The sequence below is a fragment of the Triticum dicoccoides genome, chromosome 1B (genome assembly GCF_002162155.2).
Source record: "Triticum dicoccoides isolate Atlit2015 ecotype Zavitan chromosome 1B, WEW_v2.0, whole genome shotgun sequence".
Lineage (NCBI taxonomy): Eukaryota > Viridiplantae > Streptophyta > Magnoliopsida > Poales > Poaceae > Triticum > Triticum dicoccoides.
Genome location: NC_041381.1, coordinates 57,293,044 through 57,317,442, shown reverse-complemented (window position 1 = coordinate 57,317,442; position 24,399 = coordinate 57,293,044). Strand labels below are relative to the sequence as shown.

Below are 24,399 nucleotides of genomic sequence, written 5' to 3'. Positions count from 1 at the left end.
ATGCATAACGTGTACAATGTGTAGTATCGTAAAATACCAGCAAACGAAAAAGAATTAAAATGGAAACACAAAATTAAATGAAAAAGAAATCATAAAACTAAAAAAAACCCCAAACCTTATAGTACCGGTTGGTCTTACCAACCGGTACTAAAGGGCTCTAGGCCCCTGGAGCTGGCTCGTGCCACGTGGTTTCCCTTTAGCACTGGTTCATGCTGAACCGGTACTAAAGGGGGGGGGGCTTTAGTGCCCACACTTTAGTGCCGGTTATGGAACCGGCACTAAAGGGCCTTACGAACCGGTGCTATTGCCCGGTTCTGCACTAGTGGTCTAAAACAATTTTTTTCTATCCATGGACACTGAATCCGAACGGCGCGCCCCTCCCGGCGCAGCCTCTCGCCTCCTTCTCTTGCGCCTATAAAAGGGAGGTCGCTCCTCTCAGAGAGACGCACCAGAATCTCTTCCTCCTCTCACCAGAAGTTCCTGAGCACTGAGCTGATGTTACGTTCTTCCTCATCCCAGCTTGCGGCGTGTACTGCAGGTCGGGACAGTAGGCCTCCGGAACCGCACCTTTTAAGTCATGTACGGGAGAAGGGTGATAAGGTTTTTGGGGAGCGCTCTGCGCGACTACTGACTTCTTCGTCACGGACGCCCCAGACTCCGACGACTACTTCCCCGACGTCGACATCCTCCTCGACGACATGGAGGACACCGACCCCAAGTCTAGTGCCTCTGCTCCGGCTGCTGTCCAGTACGTGTTCTTATTTTTCATGTTAGAAGTCCTGCAACAGTTCCTTCTTCTAGTGTTTGCCCTACACATGTTAGGCTCTACTTCATATATGCATCATGATCTACTGGCTGCTCTAGAGATGATCGGTTCTAGCTCATATATGAAGATACTATTTACCTTCTCTTTTTCAAATCGCATGGCTTGTTTTATCACTTCTATACTAGTCATGCTTTATCTAGTATTTCTGTTAATAAAATCATTCGGTAAATTGCTCATATTTCCAACAATCCAAAAACCTTATTATAGGCAATTTACCCCGAGCGGTTTTGCTGCTTCCATGAGACCTCCTATGTTTGAGGGTATCCACTATAAGAGGTGGCGCGTGAGAGCAGTCTTATGGTTTCAGACCATGAGCTTCTATCACGCCACTCCTGGCAAACCTGAAGGAGAGCAAGATGCCCAACAGGCACAAGCTTTTCAGAAAATGGATACCTTGTTTAAGGCTTCTCTCTTGAGTGTTCTTGGTGAGAATATAGTTGATGCTTATGCGTCAATTGACAATGGGAAAGATATGTGGGACACACTCGAGGCCAAGTGTCGGTGTCAAAACCGGCGAATTTCGGGTAGGGGGTCCCGAACTGTGCGTCTAGGCGTATGATAACAGGAGACATGGGACACGATGTTTTTACCCAGGTTCGGGCCCTCTCGATGCAGGTAAAACCCTACTCCTGCTTGATTAATATTGATGATATGGGTAGTACAAGAGTAGATCTACCACGAGATCGGAGTGGCTAAACCCTAGAAGCTAGCCTATGGTATGATTGTTGTTTGTCCTATGGACTAAAACTCTCCGGTTTATATAGACACCGGAGAGGGCTAGGGTTACACAGAGTCGGTTACAATGGGAGGAGATCTTCATATCGTATCGCCAAGCTTGCCTTCCACGCCAAGGAAAGTCCCATCCGGACATGGGACGAGTCTTCAATCTTGTATCTTCATAGTCCAAGAGTCCGACCAAAGGTCTTAGTCCGGCCAGCCGGACACCCCCTAATCCAGGACTCCCTCAGTAGCCCCCGAACCAGGCTTCAATGACGACGAGTCCGGCGCGCAAGTTGTCTCCGGCATTGCAAGGTGGGTTCTCCTTCAAATTCCCTGTATCCGTCGAATAGTGTCCGGTTCCTAGTGCGTGTTGTCCTCCTCGGCTTCTGTGCCCCATAATGACCATCTTCCACGTGTGAAACGAATGCGAAAAGCAAGGGGATTTTCTTTTCACTTACCCCCTGGTTGCGTTAATGAGCCGCCCATAAAAGAGACGGGGATTTAGATCCAATTCGCACCATCTTCCCACCGCGAGTCTTCATCAGAGCGCCCCTAATAGAGATCCATTCCATCATGGCCAGTCGGTGCCGCTCCTCCTCTTTCCCCTCCAGCCCTCGGCCCGTAGATTGGGGGCAGTGTTCCGTCCCGCATAGCGAGTTAGTAGTGCTTCAGTCCAAAGGGCTTCTCCCCCCTGCATATATGGTCCCAGTTCGAGCCGGGATTGCCGCCTATAGCGGCGGAGAGCAAGCGGAGGGCGTCCCCAATCCCTCTCAAGGAGAGCGGGTATGCTTAATCCCTTATTTGATGAGAGGACTAGGATTTCCGATTCATCTGTTTCTCCGAGGGTTGCTGGAGTTCTACGGCCTCCAGTTACATAACCTCACGCCTGCCTCCCTATTGCACATCGCGGGCTTTGTGGCCCTCTGCGAGCTGTTCTTGGGTGTGGAGGCCCATTTCATGTTGTGGAAGAGGTTGTTTTGCCTGGTGCCCCGTTCTCAGGAGGGGTCTATTTATTAGGTGGGCGGAGCCGAACTATGGCGCATCGCCGGGACCGAATATCTATCCGGTACCCCAAAGAGGGCGTCCGAAGACTGGCCCTCGGAGTGGTTTTATATAGATGACGTCCCCCTGCCGGACCCTGTACGGATCGGCCTCCCCGAGTTCAATAATGCCCCGTTGAAGAAGCACCGGAGTTGGTGCCCGCGGAACCCTCAGAGGGAAGCCGACAGGGACGTCTTGTACCTGATGAGTCGGATAAGGTTGTTGGCTCATTCCGGACTGACCATGATCAAGGTCATGGCCATATGCGTTACGCGAGGGGTGCAGCCGCTTCAATACAAAGGCCACCCATGTGGGATTTCAACGGGGAGGATGATGCTACCCGGTGCGGTCGCAAGGGGCCAGATTCGGCCGCCACTTTAACAAGAATCTTATCCGCTTTGTACAAGGGGGAAGAGGAAGGATTCCTCCGTGTCAACCCGGAAGGCGGATTCTCCATGTACAATCCACCTAGTTGGGTGAGCGGACACTGTCACTTGCCCATCCGCTTTTGAAATTCCCGTGGTTGAGTACTTAGTGTAGTAATGTTTAAACGCAGGAGCTGCGCCAGGCTGTGAAGGAAATAAACAGCCCTGCTCCACAACCCGAGGACCCAGAACGGTCCCTCGATGCGGACTCCCAAGAAGATCCGGACTTATGCGTGGAGTTGATTGATGGAGTATTTCATCAATTGAGCAAGGATAACTCCTTGGTGGCCATCACGGCCGACTATCCCGGACTACTTCCAGCCTCCAAGGTGACTAAGGTCGAAGTCCCCGTATTCTCGTGCTTTATATTGCATGCCGTAAACTAATAGCGTTTCGCAGGGTAAATCCTTGAGGTGGAAGGACGAGCCCAAGGTGAGCAGCCAACAACGGCCACCGAAACCAGGCAGGCCAAAAAGAAGTGCGAACCAGATCGAGATTCCGGCGCAATGATATGGCGTGCGAATTTGACGCCTAGGATTTATGCCCTTGAGTCTTACTAATGCTCATGATTTTCTTAGAAAGAAGAGAGCCCGCCGGACTATGTCCACCGGCCAAGGTTCGAGGCCGGGTCCGGAAGCGGAGGCGTACATGGGAGGCGCCTTGGGCGCTCCTCCGACAGAGGACACCGACGGGCTATCTGCCACCAATTCAGAGGTGGAGAGTGCCCTGAACCATAGGCGTCGCCGGACTGTTCTTCGTGACGCGTGTTTTTCCCCAGAGGCGTTGGACGCCTTTAATACAGGAGATGCGTATCTCCATGCTGCTCAAAATGGTCTAGCCAGAGCCACGAAGTAGTATGTGAAAGACATACAGGTGAGTAGAATTCAAGGTTATATATGTCAGTAGCCCCCGAGACTTGAAACAGTGAAGATAACTGTTTGAAGGATCATGTGCTATGCAATGTCTTACAAAGAAGAATACGCAATTGTCCCAGGAGCTCGAAGAGTGCAAGGCCCAGCTCGAGGCCGCATTGTCCGCTTCAGAAAATGTCCCGGGGACGCCCGCAGGTAATATATGCTTCGAAAGATACTTCCGTTTCGAAATGCGGCAGGCGTGCAACCCTAACGATAATAATGCAGATGAGGCCGGAGGAAATCCGGACAAGCAACAACTCCTATGCCAACTAAAGGCTGGCGAGAGCGTGCTGACGAGGGTGAGGCAAGAGAAGAACAAGCTTCAAGACGCAAACACCCAGCTGGGCGAGGAACTGAAAGATGTTCGTGTTCAGCTGGCTTCTGCCGTGAAGGAGAATCGGCGACTTCGACGCGGCATTTTTAGTAAGTGCTTGAAAAAATCTTCGAAAAAAGAATTCGGCGAGGAAGTCAATTAACAGAGCTATGTCTGTAGGTCTGCTAACGGGTCGTCCTATGGAGGAAATGCCCGGTTCAACCGGAGACCTTCTTCCCGAGCTGTTGCAACTACACGAACGAGTTCGGCAGGCAATGCAAAGCGTCATCCAGGCTATGTGGCCATCCCTCTCCGTGCCCGAAGGCCTTGAGGAGCTTACAAAGAAGCTGGAGGGAGTGCGTCAGCGCTTCCGGTTGTGGAAGATATCAGCTTGCCGTCAAGGTGCCAGGGAGGCCTGGGCCATGGTGAAGACTCAGTACACGAAGGCTGACCCAAACCACATGGCCGAGGTCGGCCCGATAGGTCCGGACGGAAAGGAGATCCCAGTTAGCTTAGCATATGGTCAGGTGGAGCTGGCTGCAAAGTATTCCCAATAGGACTGTAAATTAGACTGCCTGTTGGATGGTATCGAAGAAGAATATGCCGAGTCGAATTGACTCTGTAAAAAAATGACATTAACAAATGCCTTCTAGCCGGATTGTAGATCGTTTGTCATTGCGGACCTTTTTGCTTCGACCTCTGGACCCTATAGTCCAGAGTGTGTCTGAATACCCTCTCGATTATGTAAGAACCGGGGCATGCATGGGGACAAGGCGTAGGGGTCATAAGTGCTTTAGCAGACAAGTGCCCAACTAGTTATGTTATATTACATGGTTAGTAAGAAACATCTTCCAGGGAGAATAGTTCCGTTAGGGGTTCCTTTCCCTGGGAGGCATGCCCTAAAGTGCATGTCCGAACTGCCAGAAAGAGCAGAAAATCATCTAGGGGCGAATGAATAAATACGAAAGATCATCTTTTAGTTCACCGACCGAATATTCCCTTAAGAACGCTAGCTTTCGGCTTCACCCAGTCTGAGGTACACATTCGGCTGATCCGGCAGTAACAATCTCAGAGGTGCTCCCTTTACCACCTAGCCGAACGAACGGGAACGTAGGGGTAAGCACAGGAGCCAGGCAACCTAGCTTGGCCAAAACTTAAGTCATATCGATGCATATAATGGTGTATAAAAGGTTCATGCGGAAGCATCACACATGTTTTGGGCATGAGGCCCGTTTTATATAAACTTCTTGGTAAAGAAGCCCCCAGGTATTATGAGCGCAGGTAGCGCGCCGGGTATGTGCGAACAATGCACAGGCAAGCCCCTAAGTGCTTGTGAGAAAAAAGGGGTAGGGAGAAGGAACAAAATCCCGGACTGCCAAAAAATAAAATAAAAAATAAAACAAAAGGGACGGAGGAAGGAAACGAACACGGAGTCCGGCGCTAGGCGTAGAATCTTCGTAGGCGTGCTGCGCTCCATGGGTTCGGCTTGAGTCGGTTATCCGATGCGTTTCGCAGACGGTACGCTCCGCCGGTCGGTACTTGGTTGATTATGAAGGGGCCCTCCCATTTGGGCTTTAATTTATCCTTTTTCTTGTCCGGCAGGCGTAGAACTAGTTCGCCAACATTATAGGTTTTAGCCCGTACTTCTCTGCTTTGGTATCTTCGAGCCTGCTGTTGATAGAATGCGGAACGGGCTTTTGCCACGTCGCGCTCCTCTTCCAATGCGTCCAAGCTGTCCTGCTGATCGAGCTCGGCTTCTCTTTCTTCGTACATGCACACTCGAGGTGAGTCATGGATTATATCGCATGGCAGTACTGCCTCTGCGTCGTATACCATAAAAAATGGTATGAATCTGGTAGTACCATTCGGCGTGGTCCGCAGCCCCCAGAGTACGGAGTCAAACTCCTCTACCCAGTGCGTGTTAGATTCCTTGAGGGATCGCACTAGTCTGGGTTTGATGCCGCTCATAATGAGATCGTTGGCCCATTCGACTTGACCGTTAGTTTGAGGGTGATAGACTGAAGCATAGTCGAGCTTGATGCCCATGTTTTTGCACCAAAGTTTGACTTCATCGGCCGTGAAGTTTGTGATGTTGTCAGTTATGATGCTGTGGGGGACGCTGTAACGGTGTACGACCCCGGATATGAAGTCTATCACTGGTCCGGATTCAGCCGTCTTTACAGGCTTGGCTTCTATCCATTTGGTGAATTTGTCCACCATGACCAGTACATATTTTTGCTTGCGGGTTCCTCCTTTAAGGGGTCCGACCATGTCAAGCCCCCAGACCGCGAAAGGCCAGGTAATGGGTATAGTTTGTAGGGCGGTAGGCGGCATGTGGCTTTGGTTGGCGAATAACTGGCAACAACACATCATTGCACTAAGTCCTGAGCGTCTGCCCGGGCCGTTGGCCAATAAAATCCGGTACGAAAGGCCTTGCTTACAAGGGCCCGGGCTGCGGCATGGTGCCCGCCAAGTCCAGCGTGAATTTCAGCCAAAAGGTCTCTCCCTTGCTCTTCGGAGATACACCTTTGAAGGACTCCGGTTGTGCTTTTCTTGTAAAGCTCTCCGTCATGGACTTTGTAGGCTTTAGATCGCCGCACTATGCAGCGGGCCTCATTTTGGTCCTCAGGAAGTTCCTGCCTAGTAAGGTAGGCTAGGAATGGTTCTGTCCAAGGGGCAATGACTACCATTATTGCGTGGGTTGACGGCGTTGTTTCGTTGGCGGAGCCCCCAACTGTGTCAGAATGTTCGGTAGGGGGCGGTGTAGTTGTGTCCGGGCTATTGTTTCCGGATTCGCCTTCCCATAATACAGATGGCTTAAACAGCCTTTCTAGGAAGATGTTGGGAGGGACGGCCTCGCGCTTGGCGCCAATGCGTGCCAACACGTCTGCTGCCTGGTTATTTTCCTGGGCTATGTGATGAAATTCCAGCCGCTCAAACCGAGCTGACATCTTTAAGATGGCGTTGCGGCAAGCTGCCATTTTCGGATCCTTGGCGTCGAAGTCTCCATTTATTTGGGATATTGCGAGGTTTGAATCCCCACGGACCTCTAGGCGCTGAATGCCCATGGAGACTGCCATCCGGAGGCCATGTAAAAGGGCCTCATATTTGGCTGCGTTGTTGGAATCTGTGTACTTTATCTGAAGTACGTATTGAACTGTGTCTCCGGTTGGGGACGTCAGAACAACGCCAGCCCCCAGGCCAGCCAACATTTTGGAGCCGTCGAAGTGCATGATCCAGCTGGAGTATGCGCCGAACTCTTTAGGGAGTTCGGCTTCAGTCCTTTCGGCGATGAAGTCGGCCAAAACCTGCGACTTAATAGCTCGCCTTGGCTTGTAGGTTATGTCGAACGGGAGGAGCTCGATGGCCCATTTGGCAATCCGGTCCGTTGCGTCGCGGTTGTTTATAATATTGCTAAGGGGTACTTCAGATGCCACTGTTATGGAGCACTCTTGAAAGTAGTGTCGCAGCTTCCGGGATGCCATGAACACCGCGTACGCTATCTTTTGATAATGCGGGTACCGTGACTTGCATGGAGTTAGTATAGTGGACACGTAGTACACTGGTTTTTGGAGGGGGAACTTGTGTCTGTCCGCTTCTCGTTCGACGACGTGCACCGCGCTTACAACTTGATGGGTTGCCGCAATGTATAATAGCATTGGTTCGCCCATGTTGGGCGCGGCCAGGACCGGATTTGTTGCCAGTATGGCTTTTATTTCTTCGAGTCCGACCGTGGCAGCATCCGTCCACTTGAAGTAGTCAGTGCGCCTCAGGAGGCGATAGAGGGGTAATGCCTTTTCTAATAAGCGGGAGATAAAGCGGCTTAGAGCCGCCATGCATCCTGTCAATTTTTTATTTGTTTGAGGTCCTTTGGGGTATCCAATTGTGACAGAGCTCGAATCTTGGCTAGGTTTGCTTCAATTCCTCTACCAGATACGATGAAGCCCAAGATCTTTCCGGCTGGTACGCCGAAAACGCATTTTTCCGGGTTGAGCTTAATGTCATATGTTTGGAGATTGTCGAACGTGAGCCTCAAGTCGTCTACTAGAGTATCGACGTGTTTTGTTTTGACGACCACGTCGTCTATGTATGCTTCAACTGTTTTGCCGATCTGGTTGGCCAGACATGTCTGAATCATGCGCTGATATGTTGCGCCAGCGTTCTTGAGCCCGAAGGGCATCATGTTGAAGTAAAATGGGCCGTATGGGGTGATGAATGCCGTTGCGGCTTGGTCTGACTCTGCCATCTTGATTTGGTGGTAGCCAGAGTATGCATCGAGGAAACACAATGAGTCGTGTCCTGTGGTGGCATCGATGATTTGATCAATTCGGGGGAGTGGGAAAGGGTCCTTTGGACAGGCCTTGTTTAGGTCTTCGAAATCGACACATAGGCGCCAAGATTTGTCCTTCTTTGGTACCATCACCAGGTTTGCTAGCCAGTCCGGATGTTTTATGTTTCTGATGAATCCGGCTTCCAGCATTTTTGCTAGCTCCTCTCCCATGGCTTGTCTCTTGGGTTCGGAAAAACGCCGTAGAGTCTGCTTGACGGGTTTAAACCCTTTTAGGATGTTCAGGCTGTGCTCAGCCAGCCTGCGTGGGATTCCTGGCATATCTGAGGGGTGCCAGGCGAAAATGTCCCAATTTTCTCGCAGGAAGTCTCGAAGTGCGGCGTCTACATCGTGTTTTAGTTGTGCCCCGATGGAGGCCGTTTTTGTAGGGTCTGTTGGATGGACTTGGAATTTGACTATTTCGTTTGCTGGTTTGAAAGAGGTGGACTTGGATCTCTTGTCTAGTATCTCATCGTCCCTGTCCACCATGGAGCGCAACGCAGTTAGTTCCTCGGCCGCTAGGGCCTCGGATAAAGCCTCCAGGGCCAGTGCGGTTGTCTTGTTTTTAGCGCGGCGCGCTATGTCTGGATCACTTGCGAGAGTGATGATTCCGTTGGGTCTGGGCATTTTGAGCTTCATGTATCCGTAATGGGGTATGGCTTGGAAAATTGTAAATGCTTCTCGCCCTAGCAGAGCGTGGTATCCGCTGCTGAATGGGGCCACTTGAAACTTGACCTCCTCGGATCTGTAATTATCCGGCGTGCCGAACACCACATCCAATGTGATTTTTCCTGAACAGCACACTTCCCGGCTTGGAATTATTCCTCGAAAAGTTGTGTTGCTTCGCTCAATGTGGCTCCAGTCAATTTCAATTTTTCGCAGGGTTTCCTCGTAGATGAGGTTGAGTCCGCTGCCGCCGTCCATGAGTACCTTTGTGAGTCGGAAGCCGTCCACTATCGGACTGAGGACCAATGCGGCTGGTGCTCGGGCTGTCCAGAATTTAGGTTCGTCACTGGCATTAAATGTGATAGCCGTGTCAGTCCATGGGTTTATTGTTGCTACTTGGTAGACTTCGGCAAGGTTGCGGAGCGTTCGTTTCCTTGCATTGTTTGATGTGAAGGTCTCAAAGTCTGTCGACACTGTACTGGGGAGGTATTCTTCGGGTGGTGGAGTTAAAAGCTCCTTGCCACTTTGGGCCACCTGCCGTAGTATCCGACATGCTCTAAGGCTGTGTGTTGGTGTGGCTTCCCCTGAATTATGAATTTTACAGGGTCCATTGAGCCATCCTTCCAGTACGGTCCCGTACCCTGTAGAGGGTTTTTGTTTTTTGATGTTTGGCTTAGATGCCTGGCGATAATACGCCCTTTTGTTTTGGACTGTTGTTGTATTCGGGGCCGGATTGTCCCAGAATTTATCTTCGGTTTTCCGAACGCTTTCAGTCGCACAGTACTTTCGTACTATGGATGTCAAGTCGGCGAATCGTGTAATTTCGCGGCGACTTATTGCGTTGAGGATTCCGATATCCGTGCAGTTGTGACAGAAGAGTGAAATTGCTTCTTTCTCGCGGCAGTCCATTATCCTCTTCATAACCAGGAGGAATCTGGCCCAGTAGTGGTGTACTGTTTCACCGGGCTCTTGCCGTATTAGGGATAAATCCCGCATAGTTGGGTGGGCGGGTGGAATTAAATCCGGAACCCTGCCCGATGTAAGATTCAGGGGCCAAGCGGTTTCGTAATTCGGAATCTTGCTTTCTTGGACATTATTCAATGAATCGGGCCTGCTGCCTGACTTTAGGTTCATGGTTTGGGCGACATCCTCCCCTCCGCGGGTGTCCGGCTTGGAGGTCCGGCTTGGAGGTGGCGCGTGAGAGCAGTCTTATGGTTTTAGACCATGAGCTTCTATGACGCCACTCCTGGCAAACCTGAAGGAGAGCAAGATGACCAACAGGCACAAGCTTTTCAGAAAATGGATACCTTGTTTAAGGATGCTCTCTTGGGTGTTCTTGGTGAGAATATAGTTGATGCTTATGCGTCAATTGAAAATGGAAAAGATATGTGGGACGCACTTGAGGCCAAGTGTCGGTGTCAAAACCGGCGGATCTCGGGTAGGGGGTCCCGAACTGTGCGTCTAGGCGGATGATAACAGGAGACAAGGGACACGATGTTTTTACCCAGGTTCGGGCCCTCTCGATGGAGGTAAAACCCTACTCCTGCTTGATTAATATTGATGATATGGGTAGTACAAGAGTAGATCTACCACGAGATCGGAGTGGCTAAACCCTAGAAGCTAGCCTATGGTATGATTGTTGTTCGTCCTATGGATTAAAACTCTCCGGTTTATATAGACACCGGAGAGGGCTAGGGTTACACAGAGTCGGTTACAATGGGAGGAGATCTTCATATCGTATCGCCAAGCTTGCCTTCCATGCCAAGGAAAGTCCCATCCGGACACGGGACGGAGTCTTCAATCTTGTATCTTCATAGTCCAGGAGTCCGGCCAAAGGTCCTAGTCCGGCCAGCCGGACACCCCCTAATCCAGGACTCCCTCACCAAGTTTGGGGTCTCGGATGCCGGCACTGAGCTGTACATCATGGAGCAATTCTATGATTACAGGATGACTGAAGAGCGCTCCGTGGTTGAGCAGGCTCATGAGATACAGTCATTTGCTAGAGAACTTGAGCACTTCAATTGCATGCTACCGGGCAAGTTTGTTGCCGGGGGTATCATCACTAAGCTTCCTCCTTCATGGAGGAACTTTTCTACCTTACTGAAGCATAAGAGACAGGAGTTTTCCGTTCTGGATCTCATTGGTACTCTTGATGTGGAAGAAAAGGCGAGAGCAAAGGACACACGTGCTCGAGGTATTGAGGGAGGATCTAGTGCCAATCTGGTACAGAAGAAAAACTTCCAGTCCCACAAGTTCAAGAACAAGGACAAGCTTGATGGTAAAGCAAAGTTTGATGGGAAGAACAAGGCTGTACAACACACGAACTTCAAGAAGAAGAGTGACAAGAAGAAAGGTGCTTGTCATGTGTGTGGAGATCCTGATCATTGGGCTCCTAGTTGCCCCAATCGCTATGACAAGCGTCATCCTGGGAAAGGCGGCAAGACCGCTAATGTTGTCATTGGAGACACTGACATGAAGGATGCTGGGTCTGGTATATTTCCCACTATTCTTTCAGTATGTCGTTCTCCTGATTGGTTGATTGACACAGGGTGCTAATGTGCATGTATGCGGTGATATTTCCATGTTTTCGTCTTATCAGACTGCAGGGACTTCAACCGTGATAATGGGCAATGGTTCAAGTGCTTCTGTTCGTGGTGTTGGCACGGTCGATCTGAAGTTTACTTCGGGGAAGATCATGCGGCTGAAGAACGTGCATTATGTCCCCTCCGTCAATAAAAATCTTGTTAGCGGATCTCTTCTGTGTAGAGATGGCTATAAGCTTGTCTTTGAGTCGAATAAATTTGTAATATCCAAGTATGGAACCTTTGTTGGTAAAGGATATGAGTCAGGAGGCCTATTTCGTTTATCTTTATCAGACGTTTGCAATAAAGTTGTTAATCATATTTGCAACAATAGTGAATCAAATGTGTGGCATTCACGTCTCTGTCATGTTAACTTTGGTTGCATGTCGCGACTAGCGAAGTTAAACTTAATCCCTAGTTTCACCACTGTCAAGGGATCTAAGTGTCAAGTGTGTGTGCAAGCTAAGCAACCTCGTAAGTCTCACGTGACTGCGGAGAAGAGAAATCTTGCACCACTAGAACTTATACATTCAGATCTATGTGAAATGAATGGTGTTTTGACAAAAGGTGGAAAGAAATATTACATGACGTTAATTGATGAGTCCACTAGATACTGCCGTGTGTATCTTCTGAAATCTAAGGATGAGGCTTTGAACTTTTTCAAGATCTATAAAGCTGAAGTGGAAAACCAACTTGATCGGAAAATCAAGAGGCTTAGGTCCGACCGTGGTGGAGAGTATTTTTCCAATGAATTTGATGCTTTTTGTGTGGAACATGGTATAATCAATGAGAGGACGCCTCCCTACTCACCTCAGTCAAATAGGGTGGCCGAAAGAAAGAACCGTACTCTAACTGATTTGGTTAACGCCATGTTAGACACATCGGGTCTCTCCAAGGCATGGTGGGGGAGGCGATATTGACTGCTTGTCATGTCCTAAACCGAGTTCCCACAAAGAACAAAGAGATAAGTCCATTCGAGGAATGGGAGAAGAAAAGGTTAAAGTTCTCTTATCTACGAACACTGGGGTTGTTTGGCGAAAGTCAATGTGCCAATTCCAAAGAAGCGGAAGCTGGGACCAAAAACTATGGATTTTGTTTTCCTGGGATATGCTTTTCATAGCATTGGCTATAGATTCTTGGTTGTAAAATCTGAGGTACCTGACATGCATGTCGGTACGATCATGGAGTCGAATGATGCGACTTTCTTTGAAGATATTTTTCCCATGAAGGATATGGCTACCTCATCTAATCAGGAGATGCCTAGTTCATCGAATCAGGAACCATTTACAATTACTGAACCTGCCATTTCGATGGAACACTTTGAAAGTCCTGTGGAGGAGAACAATGAAGTTCCTACTAGGAGCAAGAGACAGAGGACAGCAAAGTCCTTTGGTGATGATTTTCTTGTGTATCTCATAGATGACACTCCCAGTTCTATTTCAGAGGCCTATGCATCTGAAGATGCTGACTACTGGAAGGAAGCGGTTCGTAGCGAGATGGATTCCATCTTGGCGAATGAAACCTGGGAGATAACTGATCGTCCTTATGGGTGCAAACCTATAGGATGCAAATGGGTATTCAAGAAGAAGCTTAGGCCTGCTGGTACTATCGAAAAGTACAAGGCTCGGCTAGTGGCTAAGGGTTATACCCAAAAGGAAGGTGAAGATTTCTTTGATACTTACTCACCTATGGCTCGACTGACCACTATTCGAGTTCTACTTTCACTAGCTGCCTCACATGGTCTTCTCTTTCATCAAATGGATGTTAAGACTGCTTTCCTAAATGGAGAGTTGGATGAGGAAATTTATATGGAACAACCGGATGGGTTTGTAATAGATGGTCAGGAAGGGAAAGTGTGCAAGTTGCTGAAGTCTTTGTATGGACTCAAGCAAGCACCCAAACAGCGGCATGAGAAGTTCGAAAGAACTTTAACAGCTGCAGGCTTTGTTGTGAACGAAGCTGACAAATGTGTGTACTATCACCATGGTGGGGGTGAGGGAGTTATGCTTTGCTTGTATGTTGATGACATACTGATTTTCGGAACAAAGCTGAATGTTATTAAGGAGGTCAAGGATTTCCTATCTCGCTGTTTTGAGATGAAGGATTTAGGAGTGGCTGATGTCATTCTAAACATCAAGTTGTTGAGAGACGATGATGGTGGGATTACATTGCTTCAATCCCACTATGTGGAAATGATCTTGAGTCGCTTTGGCTACAGTGACTGCAAGCCATCTCCAACACCATATGATGCTAGTGTGTTGCTTCGAAAGAATCGGAGAATTGCTAGAGACCAATTGAAATATTCACAGATCATTGGCTCGCTTATGTACTTAGCCAGTGCTACAAGACCTGACATCTCTTTTGCTGTTAGCAAACTGAGCCGGTTTGTCTCAAAACCAGGAGATGTGCATTGGAAAGCTATAGAGAGAGTTTTGCGTTATTTGAAAGGCACTGCAAATTATGGAATTCACTACACTGGGCACCCAAAGGTGCTTGAAGGGTATAGTGACTCAAATTGGATCTCAGATGCTGATGAGATAAAGGCCACGAGCGGATATGTATTCACTCATGGAGGTGGCGCTGTTCCTTGGAAGTCTTGCAAGCAGACCATCTTAACGAGGTCAACAATGGAAGCAGAACTCACAACACTAGATACAGCTACGGTCGAAGCAGATTGGCTTCGTCGGCTCTTGTATGACTTGCCGGTTGTTGAGAAACCTGTACCGGGTATAATTATAATCTATGACAATCAAACTATGATCACTAAAGTGAGCAGCTCAAAGGATAACATGAAGTCATCAAGACATGTTCAGAAAAGGTTAAAGTCTGTCAGAAAAATGAAAAACTCCGGAGTTATTGCATTGGATTATATCCAAACGTCTAAAAATCTGGCAGATCCTTTTACTAAGGGTCTATCATGTAATGTGATAGATAATGCATCGAGGGAGATGGGTATGAGACCCACAATATGAGTTGTTCACAGTGGTAACCTATTCTTTGTGATCGGAGATCCCGTGAATTAGATGTGGAAGACAAGTTATTGGTCAACTAGGAGGAGAGTATCCTTATTGTTAAAAATACCACTCCATGAAGATGCAATATTCTCCTAATCTGCATGGCAGGTTGATGTATATCTTAATGTGTTCTAAGTGGCTCTTTGAAGCAAAGATGTTGTCCTGCAGAACATCTTTTGAAGAACGCACCTATATGAGTCTGATTGTTAAACGTCGCAATCTATGATAGTAGGGTTCTCTCTAGTAAACTCATGAAAGGTCTCGGAGTATGACGCATAAGCTCCACCCGCAGGGAAGACCCACGGTAGCCACGTATCGGTCAAGGCTTTATGTGAAGCTAGATTCGCAGACAACTTGCAGTTCAAGGCCCAGTCCACTGTTCAAGTTGCTTACTAGTGTAGCATAGAGTTCTAGGTGGAAGTTCAACTTAACAGTCTCCACTGCAGCACCGGTATATAAAACAGTGTTTTGGAACCAAAGGCAAATTTTGTGTGCCTCTGGGATCTGGTGGGGGGTTGCTGGAATTTAGTCTATTTTGGGACAGCCCAATAACTATTTCAAAAATTCCTAATTAAATCCTAGAGGCCCACTTAGCCCATTTGTGCAAGGCAAGGGATACTACTAATGTTTAGTCTCACATTGCTAGTTGAGTGGGAGTTGGACCTCTTTATAAGCGAGGCTCCTTCCCCACTTGTATGAGCATGAGAACAAGAGGGACATCCACGCGCGCTCCTCCTCTGCCGCCCGCCGCGCCGCGCCGCGCCGCGGGTTGCAGGAATGAGCTGAGCCGATGTCTAAATTTTTGCCACGCACTATGGGTATACGAAAGGTCAATCGAAAGCTGAAACATTTTTTTTCCGTCCATGGACACTGAATCCGAACGGCGCGCCCCTCCCGGCGCAGCCTCTCGCCTCCTTCTCTTGCGCCTATAAAAGGGAGGTCGCTCCTCTCAGAGAGACGCACCAGAATCTCTTCCTCCTCTCGCCACAAGTTCCTGAGCACTGCACTGCTGTTACGTTCTTCCTCATCCCGGCTTGCGGCGTGCACCGCATGTCGGGACAGTAGGCCTACAGAACCAAACCTTTTGAGTCCTGTACGGGAGAAGGGTGATATGGTTTTTGGGGAGCGCTCTGCGCGACTACTGACTTCTTCGTCATGGACGCCCCAGACTCCGACGACTACTTCCTGGACGACGACTACTTCCCCAACGTCGACAACCTCCTCGACGACATGGAGGACACCGACCCCAAGTCCAGTGCCTCTGCTCCGGCTGCTGTCTAGTACGTGTTCTTATCTTTCCTGTTAGAAGTCCTGCAATAGTTCCTTCTTCTAGTGTTTTCCCTACACATGTTAGGCTCTACTTCATATATGCATCTTGATCTACTGGCTGCTCTAGAGATGATCGGTTGTAGCTCATATATGAAGATATTATTTACCTTCTTCTTTTCAAATCGCATGGCTTGTTTTATCACTGCTATACTAGTAATGCTTTATCTAGTATTTCTGTTAATAAAATCATTCGGTAAATTGCTCATATTTCCAACAGTTTACACACGACCTATGAGCTATTCATGACGCTATTCATGACACAAAGATATATAGAGTTGACAAACACGTAAGTCGATAGAAAAGACAACAAGTTCAATTCGCAGGGTGTTTGTGATCCCCAACTTCCGAAGCAAGAATCGCCATGTGACTCCGTGTGCTCGACCAAATCCCAACACAACACAAATACTTCAGAGATACAGACACGCCATTGTGCCTGGAATCTCACGATGTTATGCTCTTTTTCCATTGATTACTACCACATACTAACCAAGGATGCGATCTGCTGCTCTAGCTGCATCAAAAGAAGAATAAACTAATGATTACGACATGGTTTTACAAATCAGCCATTTTGCAAGGTAGTCTTTATCTTATTCTGGTACTTGGCAGATATCAACTTTTTAAACTTAATCTGGGAACATAAGGAACCGAGTTAGATGGCCAAAATGTTATGATAAGATTAAGAAAACAATATTCGACAGCCAAACGGGACCTTCAAAGATCACAACCTAAGTGCTCCAAAAGCCAAACAATATATTGGCAGATAAATTTAAGCAGAGACAAGAATAATATCAAGGTTCTTCTTTTTTACATTGAATAATATACGACCAATCCAAATATTATCATAATAGCGTGAAACTGGAAGTCCAAAGCCTAGATAGGTACATTACGTAAAGTGCTACCTGATGAAGTCATGTACCTAGGATAGGGTTATGGACCAGTCCAAGGTACCCTCCCTAGGACATCTCTTGGAAGAATCCGTCTTTCAGTCGACCAAGAGGGATTCCACTCGACCGGCTAGAAGACACTCGATGAACCTGAAGACACTCGACCATGAAGACTCACTCGACCACCAGGAGTTCAAGATCTACTCTGTATCCAAACGGTCTGTAATTAAGTAGTCTTAATGGTCATGATGACACTTTATGTAGGGTGTTACCAGTAACGCCAGGCCTTAATGTACTTTAACCCTCTGCTACGTGGGCTGGCTGGGGTCCTGGCATCCTCTATATAAGCCACCCCCCTCCACTGGTAGAAGGGTTCGCACCCTTGTAACTATCACAAACATAATCCAGTCGACCGCCTCCGGGCTCTGAGACGTAGGGTTGTTACTTCTCCCGAGAAGGGCCTGAACTCGTTAAACACTCGTGTGTACAACTGCTCCAATAGCTAGGATCTTGCCTCTCCATACCTACCCCCCATTCTACTGTCAGACTTAGAACCACGACAGTTGGCGCCCACCATGGGGCAGGTGTCTTAGCGACTTGTTGGAGAAGTTGCAATCTTTTCGATTCCCATCATCATGGTTTCAGGTGGAGTTTTGGTTGAGGGCCGCGAGATCCGTCTCGGCGCACTCACATTCATCGCCGATGACTCTGCCTGGCTGCAGGAGGCCCCGCTCGACGTGGATGCGCTCCCGGTCCGCTGAGCTACACATTTTCGAGCATGCGTCCGCGGCGTCCTTCTGCGGCAACCGTCGACTCAGTATCGGCCGGTTTTCGTGTCATCCTCCCTCCCAGCTTCCCGCTGGCGTAAGCGCTCCGGTCGGTCGAGGCTTCAGTGGTGGGTGAGGCATGCAGTGGCTCGCCAGTCGACCACTACCCAAGTTGCGGCAATCGAGCCCGACGAATCTCTCTACGGCCTGTTCGACCTGTCGACTGGCTCCGCAGAGATTGCATCCGAATGCGACAGCAGTGATCCAGTGGCGGAGGTCCTGATGGTCAATGGACCGCACATTCCCCCCGGTTTTCCTGGCACCGAGGGAGGCAACGGCGGAGGCGACCCGTCGCACGACCATGAGGAGTACCATCCCGAGCCCCTCGACTCACAGCAAAGGGAAGAGCTTCGCCGCCGGAACATGGATGCGCTTCATACTCCAATCGTTGGAGAAACCCCTGAGGCTCGCGCCTTAGAGGATGCGTGCTTGGCCAACCTGGCTGAGCGCACTCGGCTGGAGAACCTTCAGCGAGCACTCGACGAGCGCGCGCGGCAACGGATTCCGGACTCCAGTCGACGCCAACTCTTTAAACCTCCGACTCAGGTATACCGCACTCCAATCCAGAATTTAGCAGCTGCAACACATATAGCAGAGTCGATTCAGCCTTCCCAGTCAGAGGCTGGCAGAGGCTTGCTGCAGATCAGGGATTTGCTCCGGGCAGCTGGAGATCAGAATTCAGCTGTATCGCATTCGCGGAACATGATGCATAGCAGGTCCGTGGCGGCAAATACGGTCCAGTCGGCTCATAGCCCTAGATCGCCCCCAAGGCGTGAAGGGCGTGGTGACCGACACGATAGTACAGGAACTATGAGCAGGATGATCACCGAGTCGATCGCAACGATCGACGTCGAGTGCCCACTCCTCCCCGGAGGGGTGGATCATATATGCCTCGACAGCAGGACGACAGACGCCAGTACAGTGGCGGGCGAAGAATTCCAGTCGACCCCAGAGAACTAGGCTTTGATGCAAGATCCATCATCGTTCAAGGTCTGGTCGACCGGAACAGAGCCCATAGAGAGGGTAATGACAGAGATGTACCCACCAGCGGCCGAGTGCACGTCTCCGGACCAGAGTGTTTCAGCAGAGCCATCAGAGTCGCGGTGATTCCTCCCAACTTCAGGTTGGCGACTGGGGTCAGCAAGTTCAACGGTGAGTCCAAGCCCGAAACTTGGCTTGAGGACTACCGAGTGGCTGTACAGATCGGCGGTGGAAATGACGAGGTGGCCATGAAACATTTGCCTCTCATGTTGGAAGGTTCAGCCAGAGCATGGTTGAATCAGTTGGCACCCAGTAGCATTTACACGTGGGAGGACCTCTCCCGAGTGTTTGTCAGGACATTCGAAGGAACTTGCAAGCGGCCAGCGGGGCTGACAGAGCTGCAGTCTTGTGTACAGAAGTCGAATGAGACTCTGAGAGATTACATCCAGAGGTGGATCACGCTGCATCATACGGTAGAAAATGTATCCGACCACCAGGCGGTCTGCGCCTTCAAGGAGGGCGTAAAGAACAGAGAGCTAAGCCTGAAATTCGGTCGAACCGGAAACATGTCTCTGAGTCGAATGATGGAATTAGCCACCAAATATGCCAATGGTGAAGAAGAGGATCGGCTCCGGAGCGGCAAACACAAGTCAGTCGCCCAGGACACCGGAGGTGGAAATTCCAGTCAGAAGAAAAAGCGTAAAGCTGAGCCAACCGCACCTGGAGAAGCCTTGGCCCTGAAGCAAGGAAAATTCAAAGGGAAACCCAAGGGGCCTTGGAACCCCAAGAAGGTAAAAGATAAGGAAGGAAATGACGTGTTGGATTTGCCATGTCACATCCACACCAAGAAGGACGAAGAGGGTAATTTCATCTACCCGAAGCATACCACTCGACAATGTCAACTCCTGATACAGCAGTTTCAAGGGAAACAGTCCAAGGACAAAGAAAAAGAGTCGGACAAAGTTGAGGACAAGGAGGATAGTGACAGAGAATATCTGCAAGTCAATTCCACCTTGATGATTTTTGCCGATGTTGAGAGCAAAAACCGACTGAAAGTTATTAACCGAGAGGTGAACATGGCTGCTCCGTCAACACCCAATTACCTGAAGTGGTCTCAGACTGCCATTACGTTCGACCAATCTGATCACCCCACGCACATAGCCACCCCTGGGAGGCAAGCGTTGGTGGTCAACCCGGTCGTTGAAGGCACTCGACTGACCAAAGTGTTGATGGATGGCGGCAGCAGTTTGAATATACTGTATGCTGAGACACTAAAAGGTATGGGCATTCCGATGTCCAGACTGAGCACGAGCAATATGAGTTTTTATGGAGTCATTCCTGGCAAGAAGGTCGCGTCACTCAGCCAGATTGCCCTTGATGTAGTTTTTGGCGATTCAAAGAATTTCCGCAAGGAGAAGCTGACATTTGAGGTTGTGGACTTCCAGAGTGCCTATCATGCAATTTTGGGCAGACCAGCATATGCACGTTTTATGGCTCGACCTTGTTACGTGTACCTCAAACTAAAGATGCCAGGCCCTAAAGGCATGATCACTTTCACTGGTAACCGCAAGAAGGCAGATGAGTGCTTCCAGAAGGGCTCAAAGATTGCCAATGCTCAGATGGTGGCAGAAGAGTGGCAGGAACACCAAAGGAACGCAGACCCGAGTGATTTGTTGCGAGCCAAGAAGCCTGCCACGGAATCAGCGTTTCATTCGCCCGTTGAGACAAAACCCGTTCACATCCACCCGACCGACCCAAATGCTGCTCCGACTCATATCTCCACAACACTCGACCCCAAATAGGAAGAAGCGCTCATTTAGTTCCTCCTTGAGAACTGGGACATCTTCGCATGGAAACCTTCTGACATGTCGGGTGTACCCAGGGGACTGGCTGAGCATCGTCTACGAGTCGACTCGAAAGCAAAACCTGTGAAGGAACATCTGCGATGGTCCGCCGTCCAGAAAAGAAAGGCCATTGGCGAAGAAGTGGCTCGGCTCCTAGCAGCAGAGTTTATCCGAGAGATTTACCACTCCGAGTGGCTCGCCAATGTCGTCGTGGTCCCCAAAAAGGACAATTCTCTTCGCATGTGCATCGATTTCAAGCATATCAATCGGGCCTGCCCGAAAGATCATTTTCCTCTTCCCCGCATCGACCAAATAGTCGATTCAACTGCAGGATGTGAGCGACTTTCTTTCTTGGACGCTTATTCCGGGTACCATCAGATCCGTTTGTTTGGACCCGATGAAATCAAAACGGCTTTCATCACCCCATTCGGGTGCTTCTGCTATGTCACCATGCCATTCGGCCTCAAGAATGCCGGAGCCACGTTCATGAGGATGATTCAGAAGTGTTTACTCACTTAAATCAGTCGGAATGTGGAAGCGTACATGGATGACATTGTGGTCAAGTCACGAAAAGGTTCCGACCTACTGACTGACCTAGCTGAAACAGTTGCCAACCTCAGGAGGTACGATATCAAGCTTAATCCATCAAAATGCACATTCGGAGTCCCTGGCGAAAAGTTACTCGGTTTTCTTGTTTCCGAACGGGGAATCGATGCTAACCCAGAAAAAGTTGGTACTATACTCCGAATGAAACGCCCCGTGTGTGTGCACGATGTCCAGAAACTTACTGGATGCTTGGCCGCATTAATTCGATTCATCTCTCGCCTCGGTGAAAAGGCATTGGCCCTTTACCGACTGATGAAGAAGTCAGACAAGTTCGAGTGGACTCCTGAAGCTGACGCAGCGTTTGCAGAGTTAAAAACCCTGCTTTCCACCTAGCCGGTGCTTGCTGCCCCGATCAGCAAAGAGCCTTTGCTGCTTTACATTGCAGCCACAGGACAAGTCGTCAGTACTGTACTTACGGTCGAGCGGGAAGAGGAAGGAAAAGCCTTCAAAGTTCAGCGCCCAGTATATTACATTTCCGAAGTCCTGACCCCGTCCAAGCAACGATACCCTCATTATCAGAAGCTTGTATATGGGATTTACATGACCACGAAGAAAGTTGCCCACTACTTCTCTGACCACATTATCACAGTCGTCACCGACGCCCCCTTATCAGAGATTCTGCACAACAGAGACGCAACTGGTCGAGTGGCAAAATGGGCGATTGAATTTCTTCCCCTTGATATCAGATTTGAGGCAAAGAAAGCTATCAAGTCCCAAGCAATAGCAGATTTCCTCGCCGAGTGGACTGAACAGCAGTTACCGGCCTAAGTTCACTCGGAGCACTGGACTATGTTCTTCAATCGTTCCAAAATGCTGAATGGTTCCGGTGCCGGAGGGGTCTTGGTTTTCCCCCGAGGAGATAAGCTCAGATATGTACTCCAGATTCACTTTGATTCCTCCAACAATGAAGCAGAATACGAGGCACTCTTCTACGGGTTGCGTATAGCCATTTCACTCGGCGTCCGTCGCCTCATGGTCTACGGCGACTTGGACTTAGTGGTCAACCAAGTGATGAAGGAGTGGGATGTCAGAAGATCAGCCATGACTGGATACTGCAATGCAGTCAGAAAGCTGGAGTAGAAATTCGAGGGATTAGAGCTCCATAACGTTCCCCGACTGAAAAATCAAGCAGCCGACGACTTGGCGAAGATAGGTTCCAAGAGGGAAGCCATTCGGAGTGGTGTATTTTTGGAGCATGTTCACACTCCGTCGGTTCAAGAAGATCCTTTCACTGAGGAAGTCCTGCGGCCCAAAAGCGCCACAGATCCGACTGAAGTCGAGGTCCCAGCTGTGGTCGACTTAATCATGGAAGTTTTGGTCATCACTCCCGACTAGACATTGCCCTATATCGCCTATATTATAAGGAAAGAGCTCCCTGAGAATGAAGAAGAGGCTCGAGAGGTCGTCCGTCGATCCAAAGCCTTCACCGTTATGAGGGAACAGTTATACAGAGAAAGTGCGCGACTGCAGTCAGCCAGAAATGCATAACACCAGAGGAAGGTCGAATGATTCTCAATGACGTCCACTCGGGAACCTGTGGCCATCATGCGTCTTCTCGGACCATCGTGGCTAAAGCATACCGAGCTGGTTTCTATTGGCCTAGAGCAAATGAGATGGCGAAAGAGATCGTCGACAAGTGCGAAGGGTGTCAATTCTACTCCAATATGTCACACAAACCCGCCTCAGCCTTGAAAACCATTCCACTCGTCTGGCCCTTTGCTGTGTGGGGACTGGATATGGTTGGACCTCTGAGAACAGGCAGAAACGGCTACGCCCATGTGTTGGTAGCAGTCGACAAGTTCACTAAGTGGATTGAGGCTAAACCCATGAAGAATCTGGATGCCGGCACCGCCGTCAGCTTCATCAGGGAGTTGGTATTCAGATATGGAGTTCCACACAACATCTTCACAGACAATGGGTCGAATTTCGACTCTGAAGAATTCAGAGCTTTCTGCACATCTCAGGGTACGCGAGTCGACTATGCCTCGGTCGCTCACCCCCAGTCGAATGGACAAGCAGAACGTGCAAATGGCTTAATTCTCAAAGGGTTGAAACCCAGACTGATGCGCGACCTCAAGCATGCAGCCGGTGCATGGGTCGACGAGCTTCCATCAGTGCTTTGGGGGTTAAGGACCACGCCAAACCAGTCGACTGGGAGGACTCCGTTCTTCTTGGTCTACGAAGCTGAAGCAGTTTTGCCGAGTGACCTGCTTCACAACGCACCCCGAGTCGAACTGTACACCAAAGATGAAGCAGAGCAAGCCCGACAGGACGCGGTCGACCTTCTAGAAGAAGAAAGAGAGATGGCCTTGATCCGGTCGACCATTTACCAGCCGGACTTGCGTTGCTTCCATGCCAGAAATGTGAAGAGTCGAGCTTTCCAGGAGGGAGATTTAGTTCTCCGAGTGGACCAACAGAAACCACACAAGCTTGCTCCTACTTGGGAAGGTCCCTTCATCGTCACCAAAGTTCTCCATAATGGGGCATACCGCCTTTACAATGTCGAGCACCAGATCGACGAGCCCAGAGCATCGAACGCGGACTTACTCCGCCCTTTTTATACTTAAGTTTTTCACTCGAATGAGTTGTAATAAAAGTACTCCTGTAGTGTATTTCATCAAAGACAAAGAGTTTCGTAATTTTCTTAGTAATCGTTATTGCTTTTACAAATCTGTCCCCCAGCGGGTGGCTTAGCTGTGAATCCATTTCGCCTAAGCTTGTAAAAAATCCTACCGAGTGGTAAGCTAGCCTTCCACTCGGAGGCTTAGCTGCGAATCCGTTTCGCCTCAGTTGCAACAAAATCCTACCGAGTGGTGAGCCAGCCTCCCACTCGGAGGCTTAGCTGCAGTCCAAGTACTCGCCTAAGTAAATAAAATCCTACCGAGTGTTAGGCCAGCCTTCCACTCGGGGGCTTAGCTGCAGCCCAGTGCTCGCCTAAGTTTCTAAAATCCTGCCGAGTGGAGAGCAAACCTCCCACTCGGGGGCTTAGCTGCAGCCCAGTGCTCGCCTAAGTTTTCTAAAAATCCTACCGAGTGGTAAGTCAGCCTTCCACTCGGAGGCTTAGCTGCAGTCCAAGTACTCGCCTAAGTTAACAAAATCC

General features: G+C 49.3%; 1 protein-coding gene across 1 annotated transcript in view; it reads right to left on the bottom strand.

The window, feature by feature from the left end:
- The window catches only part of LOC119301065 (histidine-containing phosphotransfer protein 2-like), a 48,864-nt gene that overhangs the window by 11,994 nt on the left and 12,471 nt on the right, over positions 1-24,399 (bottom strand). Inside the window, exon 6 of the mRNA XM_037577967.1 lies at positions 16,645-16,668. Within this exon, the coding sequence (XP_037433864.1) occupies positions 16,645-16,668 (24 nt within the window). The remainder of the gene's footprint in view (positions 1-16,644; positions 16,669-24,399) is intronic.